Source organism: Polyergus mexicanus, unplaced genomic scaffold (assembly GCF_030449975.1).
Source record: "Polyergus mexicanus isolate NDT 795.1 unplaced genomic scaffold, iyPolMexi1.0 SCAF_6, whole genome shotgun sequence".
Taxonomy (NCBI): domain Eukaryota; kingdom Metazoa; phylum Arthropoda; class Insecta; order Hymenoptera; family Formicidae; genus Polyergus; species Polyergus mexicanus.
In genome coordinates this window covers 4,533,172-4,542,577 of record NW_027223326.1, presented here as the reverse complement: position 1 = coordinate 4,542,577, position 9,406 = coordinate 4,533,172, and the positions used below count along the sequence as shown (strand labels likewise).

General features: G+C 39.5%; 1 protein-coding gene across 1 annotated transcript; it reads right to left on the bottom strand.

Annotated features, from left to right (window-relative positions):
- Positions 1-263: 263 nt before the first annotated feature.
- Positions 264-2,284, bottom strand: LOC138934310 (uncharacterized). The gene has a single exon (XM_070297934.1). The coding sequence runs from the start codon at positions 2,208-2,210 to the stop codon at positions 264-266; it is 1,947 nt and encodes a 648-aa protein (XP_070154035.1). The 5' UTR covers positions 2,211-2,284.
- Positions 2,285-9,406: the final 7,122 nt, after the last annotated feature.

The following is a 9,406-nucleotide window of genomic DNA, read 5'->3' as shown; positions in this document are numbered from 1 at the left end:
TTTATTCGTATGATAGTTATTTTTGCGTCACCCGCTGGCGCGTTCGAGCGTTGGCTATATACGGGGTGACTCTCGAGTATGAATACTATTTTACAAGTTAGAAGTTTGTCTTGAACGAATAATTTTCTCCGGTTTTCTACTTCTTTCGCCCCTTATGGGTGAGTTAACAATAAATATATTGTTTAAATAAATTTTGACGTGCGGCTGAGACGTCACACCACCCCCCTTAGTTTAAATTTCGGAGTAACGAGTTATGATGAAATTTATTCGTCCAATCTGGTACATAGATCTCTGAACGTATATACTATAGGTATAGTAGGCGGTTCCGCGTTTTCTGCTGGCGCGTTGGGTACTGTGTTTGTGTCTGTGTGTTCCGGTGGGTTTTCGGGATTTACATTTGGTTGTGGCTGTGGCCTATTGGCCAAATACAATAATAAATGTGTGAAAGAGCTCCAAATGGCTCCGAGTAAGTGTAAGCTACAGCCATAAGCTGCATGTAGCGCATAGCCATGTATCAATGTGTCAAATACAATTTTTATTATTCTTATAATTATAAATATTCCGAATATACCGGCGGTCGCCGCACCAAATGTTGTAAAACCGTTCCATATTTTAGTTAGCGTATTGTTATAAATTTTATTCAGCGCACCTTCGTCTAATAAATTTTGCAATGAAACGGTATCGGATTGTATTGTTTGACCCGTAAAGCCTCGAGCGATGGTATGCAGAACCGCGTTCTTTTCCGCGGGGAACATAATGTGGTCTCTTAATTCGTCAAGGTCTTGTTGAGAGTAAATGCCACTGGTGGCTAAGGATTTTGACGCAAGGTATTTCCAAGATAATTTTGTAAGGGGTTTAATTTCGTGTGGGGAGGTTGCCATGGATGGGGTAGGATTAAATTGGAGCCATGTCCCTTCAATGTTATATAGGATTGGGAGTAATGGATTGCAGTCCCTTATAGTACTGTGTCTAATTACTATATGTGATTTTGGTGTCATGAACAAAGAAGCATTTTTAAAGGTCACGGGTAGTTCCGTATGACAAGTGTTGGTCTTTCGCAAAGTAACTTCTATTGCTATGCATTTGATAATGTGGATCCCTTCGCCTGAAGTCACTGCCATATAGCCAGGTGACTTCATCATTCGATAGGCGAATTCGTCCGGCTGTATTGCTGCCAGAGACAAAGTATTCTGAATTACTTGTTTTTCTAACTCACATTTCTGTACAATGATGTCTCTGTATAATGACGTGATTTGGCTTCTTATATATTTTTCAACATACACAAATTTTGAATTTGCGTATGTGAACAGATCCAAATTAGTTACTGCGATTTTAGACCTTGCTTTAAAAATGTTTCCTTTTTGGGTTTCAAAGATAAATAATTTTGGATGCTCTGTTCCGTATAGAATATAGCCGCAAATAGTGTGTCTTCGCGTCAACGTTAATGCAAAAGTAGTGTCTTGGGATTCTAAGGTAAACATAGTGGTGTTTTGGGAATTAAGGAGGCCTTGGATTTTAGTAGAGGTATCTTCATATAAGACGTCATATGCTTCAAACCCGCAAGCGGTATTGGGTATTCCTTCCCAAAAGGTGTAACCATCGTCCGAGTCTATACAGGATTCGTCAGCTAGGTCGCAAACTGTGCCCGATTTTAGCATTATTTTTCCTGCATTTAATCTAACCGGTACGTATGAATCTCTGAGGGAGATTTTTAAGGTTGCTTGTACTATTACGTCATCCCATGTGCCGTAATAATCCGAATATTGAATTCCCTTACAAGTTCCATCTACGTTCACCTTGCCGGCAAGCGTGACGCTTCTATAATACGTATGATTTGATTTTAATCCGTCGATAATTTCAGCGGTTCCTACCTTTAAAAGACCCTCTTTATGCATTTGAATGCACCTGGCGCGAGATGTTTCTTGCAAGTAGCTTGCGTATCCGTTATGAACGGCTGAAATATGCGAGTGCATTCCGCAGTGAGATATGGTTCTCAAGATTTCTATCTTACATTGAGTTATGTGAGTTTGCGCGTAGTTTGACAGTTGTAGCAGCTGTATGTATGTGTTGATTGTCGCAGGTGTCGCAATGTCGATGTCGCATTCGCCTGAACGTAGTAAAGATACAGTGGTCACATTAAGGTAGGCTCCTCCGCAATCGTAGGCTATTATGGCCTTTGTGCCAGAGAACATTGCGGTAATTAGAAGCATCGGAATGTAGTAAACCTTAAAATAGAAATATTATATTTAAATATAAAATACGAGAGTAATATGGGTTGTTTGTGTTGTTTTATGTTACAAGATGTGTCAAGTATGTGTGTATGTGTTGTTAGAACAAAAATCTCTAATATTAATACGAGACTAATATGAAAATATCTTAAAATTACTGGATCCGGGGGTCCAGGCCGCGCTTACAAAATTTCTCTTTCTTTTGCACTTTCTTTCATCCCGGATCTATAAAATATGTGCCTTTGCACAACTTCATCTTGTTTATTTGGACTACGCGTGATTTACCACGGAAGTCTATCCTCGCGTTATTCATTGGTAGCATTTCTAAAATCTTGTATGGCCCAGTATATTGATCGTCTAATTTCCCTTTCATGGGCTCTTTTAATAGATAAACTCTATCATTAACCTTGAAATTTTGAACGTTAATTCTTTTATCATAATATACTTTACTCTTTTCTTTTGACTGCACCAAGTTTTGTTTTGCTAGGCCTTGCGAATTTCTTAAAATTTTGAAAAGGTTAGTGAGATAGTCCTGATAAGGTTGTTCAGTGGCGTCTTCTGGAATTATTGTGGAAGATGGAGTTCTAGGAAGATGTCCAAAGACTAGGGAATAGGGGGTATAGTTTGTTCCTTCATGGACTGAGGTGTTATAGGCGAACATGGCAGGTTTTATGTGCTCGTCCCATTCGCTATTTTGATTGGTGTACATTTTTAAATATTCAGTTAGTACGTGATGCGAACGTTCAATTGATCCATTTGATTGCGGATGATAAGCGGTTGTACGGCATTGTTTTATTTTAAAATAATTAGCAATTGCTTTCATTAAGGAGGTAAAGAAGGTTGGAGCTTGGTCGGTTAATAGAGCTCTTGGTGCTCCGTATATGCAAACGAAATCTTTTATAAAGGCATCAGCTATTGAGAAGGAATCCGCCGTTTCCATGGGCGTGGCTATTGAATATTTCGTTAAAAGATCCTGTATTGTTAAAATATAGGAGTTATTTCGGCTTGTCATCGGCAATGGCCCTACTACGTCCATTGATACTTTATCAAAAGCAACTCCTGGAGTGTCAGTTATCATCATAGGCTGCTTTGTCTTTACCCTTGTCAATTTTTTTACTTGGCAGTCCTTGCAATTTCTTATATATTCCTGGATATCCTTTTTCATTGTAGGCCAGTGGTAATTTTGTCTAATTCGATGATAGGTTTTATTTATACCTTTGTGTCCTCCTATCTTTGTGGCATGCTTTTCGTAAATAATATTCGTTCTTTCCGTTATGCCGGGGCATCTTACCAAAGATTTGCAGATTGTTATGGTTATTGATAAGTCGGAAAGAAATCTTTTTAGGCTCTTATAAATAAAAATCCATGGGATCATATCATACAGGTCATTTTGTGCTATACTAACAGTTTTCAAATTTAGCTCGATTATGGCGTCTCTCAATGATCTTAATCCTTCTATTATGTCGTTTCGTTCCGTCTGTATTTTTTCGTTTTGCTTAATGGGAATATTTATTAAATGTTTTCCGTTATTTAGATTAGTTACTCTTACTCTTGCGAAAGTTAAATCTTTATATGTGGGAAGTTTATTCTCGGCCAAATAATCTTTCGCGCCTTTGTCATAAGGATGTCCTTCTAGCGTAGTGAAAATAATATGATTGTCTTTTCGGGATAGCAGCGAATCTCGCGTTTCGTTGATTCTAAAGTCATTTTCTTCGCCTGAAGAGCGGGGTTGTGGAGAGGCAGGTATGTTATCCTCACTTTCGTCTTCAGTGTTGTCTACTGACATTTCTGAATCGCTTTGATTTAGTTCCTGCACTTGTTCATTTATGTTCTCAATGCTGGGGAATTGGAATTGAGATGGGATTCTTGTGGTTGCTGGGGGAGTTAGTAAAGCGTTTTCTTCTGATGCGTTAGAAGGGAAGGTGATGGAGGGTCTAGACTGCTGGGTAGCCGTCTGATATGAAAAAAGAGATTCATTTGAATCGTCGTCGGATTTCGTCAAAGGAAGTATAGATGCGTCAGGAATAAGTGGATTTCGGGAGAGTGCGTCCGCTACTACGTTAGTCTTTCCTGTTTTATATTGTATCTCATATTCATACTCTGATAATTTTAGTCTCCATTTCCATAAGCGGGAGCTGGGATCCTTGACTGAATGTAGCCAGACTAGCGGCTTATGGTCAGTGAGTATTGTAAATTTTCTGCCGTACAGGTAATGCCTAAAGTATGTCACACAGTAGACCACGGCTAAACGCTCTTTCTCTATGGTGGAGTATCTTCCTTCTGCCTCATTTAGAGTCCTGGAAATATATGAAATCGGTAAATCTTTTCCTATTTGTCCTTGGCTTAATACGCCTATTGCGTATCCGCTGGCATCGGTAGTTAGCAAAAATGGTTCTTTAAAATTTGGATATTGCAAGACAGGTTCTTTTAATAGTTCGTGTTTTAAGGAATTAAATGCGTTCTCTTGGGATGGGGTCCAAACGAAAGATTTATTCTTCTTTAAAAGATCTGTTAGCGGTTTTGCTATCTTTGAGAAATTTTTAATAAATCGTCGATAATATCCTGTTAGCCCGAGGAATTGTTTTATATTCTTATAGTTTCGGGGAATCGGAAAGTGTTCGACAGCTTCAATTTTGCTGGGATCTGGTCGTACGCCGTCGTTTCCTATAACATGCCCTAGGTAGGCAACTTCGTGCCTTAAAAATTGGCATTTATCAGGTTGTAACTGCAGATTTGCTTTCCTTAGTCTCTGCATTAATTCTCTGACTTTTGTATGATGTTCTTCTATAGATCTGGCGTAGATAACTATGTCGTCGAGGTAGACGAATAGTTCGTTTCCTTGTAGTCCGGTAAGAACGTTATCCATCAACCGTTGGAATGTCGCGGGTGCATTTTTCAGACCGAAAGGCATCCGCCGATATTCGTAATGCCCGTATGGCGTTGAGAAGGCTGTCTTCCCTTGATCTTCGGGAGCCATTGGAATTTGATGGAATCCTTGAGCGAGATCAAATATGGAGAAATATTTTGCACTACCCAACTGGTCCAATATTTCTACTATATTGGGCAGTGGATATGCGTCTCCTACTGTTTTTTCGTTTAATTTACGAAAGTCTATTACCATTCTCCATTTTTTCTTTCCGTCAGCCGCAGGCTTTTTGGGTACTATCCATAGAGGAGCGTTATACGGTGATGCTGAAGGCGTTATTATTTCGTCTGCTAATAACTTAATCACTTGCCTGTCTATCTCCTCCTTGTGGACTAGCGGGTATCTATATTGCTTTACATGGATAGGAATATTATCAGTGGTTGGGATGGTGTGTTTGACTGAGGTGGTGAAGCTTAAATTTTCCCCTGGGAGATGGAAACAGTCTCCGTATTCTTTGAGTAAGGCGTTCACATGATCCGCCTCTTCTTCATTTAAATGCTCGGTGTTGATTAAAGATTTAAGTTGTTCAGTACGATTAGAAGATGCTGAAAGCGCATCTTTTGTATATATGTGACTCTCGAGGTTTGAAGACATTGGAATTACGTCCGTGTTGTTCGAATAGCCTCTGAGGTTATAGACCTCGTGTTCTGGTAAAGCGTCTTGAGTAGTTGCAAGATTTTTATAATCGTTTGAAATGAAAGATTTCCCCAGTTGGGAGAGCTCTTCATGGCTCCTGGATTTAGTAGAAGAAGATTTCCCATTATTGGCGAGCTCTTCGTTGCTCATAGTAGACTCCGTCAGGTCCCTGGAAGCGGGAGGCTGAGCAGAGGTAGTAGGATGTGAAAACTCCTCGGAGTTCAATAAGTTTGAAGGTGAGGATTTCCCGTTTTCGGAGAGCTCCTTTTGGCTCATAGAGTTAGAAGATGAAGATTTCCCATTATTGGCGAGCTCTTCATTGCTCTTGGAATTTGTATTTTCAAAATATAGAAGATCCTCAAATCCTATTGACCCTGGAAGCGTGTCAATAGAGTGTTTGAGGCACGAAGATGCAGGCGTTGCATCTTGTGTACTAGCAAGACCTTCGTGGTCTTCTGGAACGAAAGATTTCCCATCTCTGGAGAGCTCTTCTGGGCTCATAGGATTTACAAAAATAGAAGAATTCAGCGGACCTAGGTGCTCCTCGGAGTCATCTGGTATTGAATATTCAAAGAGCGGCAAAGGGCAAACTTCTACAGTGTAATCGCGCTCAGTCAAATTATAAGCTTTCATGTGCCCCTTCCCTCGGGAATTTTTGACTAAGGCTCTGCCAAGAATCAACCCTTTTACTGGCTCATTTCGAGGAACGTAACCCTCTTTTCTTTCCGGGTTAGTAATATTAAAAGATACCGTCACGACGGTTCGTGAAGGTAGCACTTTTTCCTTTTTAAAGAAAGGTACTTGAATGTCTTCAAATGCCAAACAGCTTTGGTTATAGTCGATGATGGCATTATTTTGATTTAGAAATTCGGCACCTATTATGCCGTCGGCAGGTATGCCGAAGTCGTCTCGAACGACGTAGAGTTTCGTTCTTTTCCCCATAATTTCAAAAGTGGCTGACCCTAATGTCTGAATTGGTTTCTTTGTAATGCCTTTTAATTTTAATTTATCTTTAGTATTTATAGGGGTGCTCTTTAAAATTCCTATTTTTACGAGGTTTACGGAGGATCCCGAGTCTACCATAAAGAAACAGTAGGCTTTGAAATTTTTACAGGTTATGACGACCTTTGGTTGGTGCGCTTCTGGACCCATCGGACCTAAGTTTGCAACTCCGATAGTGGCATTGGAATCATCTGATATTATTTTAGTTGGTTGGGTAACCAGCGCCGGGTCGTTATAATTTTTTAATAAAATTTTTGAATAACTTGAGCCTTCTTCTTTTGCGTTAGAATCTTTCAAGTTTCTGTAGTGGTCGGCTCGGTCTGCACTGTGATGGGGTGCGCGGTTGCTTGGGCCGGTTCCTTGGTCGCGCTCACCGTCGGGCGGCCTTCCGCGTTTCCCGACGCCTGCATAGCATTTCTGTATGCCAGTTTCCGGCACTCTGCTACTCTATGTCCTGGAAGTTTGCAATAATTGCAAATGCCAGGGGAATTCGGTCCTGGTTGGCCCGGTATTAAGGGTCTAATCCATGGTCGCGGAGCAAAATTATTGTTAGGATTCTTCAGTATTGATTTAGGTTGTTCTGGCTCGGCGGGCCTTGGATTATTTATATCTGCACGCGTAACGGGGAATTGCCGAGGCACAAATTGCCTCTCACGCTGTTTTTCTATTTCTAGATTTCTCGTAATCTTTACGGCCCACTCAATAGCTTCGTCTAGGGTGCCTATATTTCGATGTTCCATTCGCGTGATTACATTGGATGGTAACCCGTTTACAAATGCTTCTAAAACCTCTCCTTCAACTTCATTATTAAATAAACGGGGGTTATTGATGCCCTGTCGTCTATTTCCATCTAGTATAGCGAGTTTCAAGTCTTTAATTCTACCCGCGTACTTCAAAACTGTCTCGTTTGGCATTTTATACGCGTTAGCTAGTTCTCCGCGATACTGTGCCACAGATTTATTTGGAGCGAAAATGTTTTTCAGCTTGTCTAACAAATCCACAACGCGTGTGTACACGTTACCCTCTATAACCTGATATGCGTCCCCTTCGATTTTATTAATAATAAATTGTACGAGCTGTGGTTCTTGCGCAGACGGTAGTAAATCACGAGCACGTTCACATGCTCGGGCGAATTGAAAAATAGAAATCTTGTAACCGTTAAAAGGGGGAATGTTTGCTACTACATCTTTTATTTTCAGGGTTGGCATGATTACGGGGGGTTCCTGCTCCGGCGGGTCGGCGTATTCGTCGTACGCGGACGCGGCACGGGAGGCTTCATTTACGCGTTGTTCGAGATTGCTTACTTGTTCTGGTAACCTGCGTAATTGTGATAACTCTGTTTGGATTTTTGAAAGCACTTCGAATAATGAATTCGCGTCTATTGCCTCGTTAGGGCGTTTAGTTGTTTCTTCTCGCTCTTTAAGCGACATTTTGGAATTAGATGATTTTTCGCGGTCCTCTACGTATTTTTGCCTTTTTTCGATTTCCGGATCGACGCTTACTGTACCGTGCGATCGCGTAAATTGAGCCATAACTCGGGGAATTATATTTTGTTAGTTGACGTAGCAACTATAGCGATGTAAAATGGGGCAATCCTTCTATAATTCAGCGGGGACGTTCACGGAAGTCTCTATTTTGTATATATAAAATTTCAAAATTCTACGTCCAAAAATGAAAGTTTATAAATTTTATTTTGAGTTAAATTTTGAAATTAGAGGGATGAGAATTATCTCATATATTCCCTTCTTTTAGCTGAGTAAAACGAAATCAACCGCGTCTCTCTCCGATGGCGCGTTAAAAACAAGATGGCGGAAAATTTTATTTTTCTTTTCGTTCTAGAACGCGTATGCTTTTTCCAATCGGACTGAAATTCTGCACTAATGGTTAGTGGGCTTCTCTGCGTCGAAGGAGCTCACTGTTGACCCTTTACGGTTAAGCGTTAAAAACAAAATGGCGGATTTTTTGATCGCTCGGATTTATCTGAAATTTTACATGGACCTTATTCTGGGTGTTTAAAATTTATCTAGAGCAATTTCGATCCAAAAATCTCACGTATATGAAAAAACAAGATGGCGGCCAAAATCTTATCTTCTTCCGAAACGCCTAGTGCCAGAATTTCATTAAAATCGGAGACGGTCTCTTATTTCGCGTGTATTTCTGAAAACGTTAGTAATTTTAAAACGTTTATTAATTTATGTTGTTCTTTGTTCCTTAATCCTGTAAAAATATAGGTTAGTACAACAGGATGGTTTGAGGATTAAATAATATATGTATGAAATAGGCTTAATCCTTCAACCCTCTAAAGTATGGTATAATTTAGTAATAATAGAAAATAAGAATATTGTAGTATACAAGATTAAGCAATATATAAAAAGATAATAATAAAAAAGATTGTAATAATTTTAGTAATAATATATCAAAAGCAAATGTATAAATACATATAATAAAATAAAGCAAGATAGAAATATTTTAAAATATCTGAAAATAAGATAATGCAATTATAGGGTAGGGTATAATAAAACACACAAAAATAGTATAATATGAAACAATAATGGTATATATGTTTCTTTATTCGCTGCTGGCGCTAACGCTTCGAATTTGAGTCTTTTCGTAA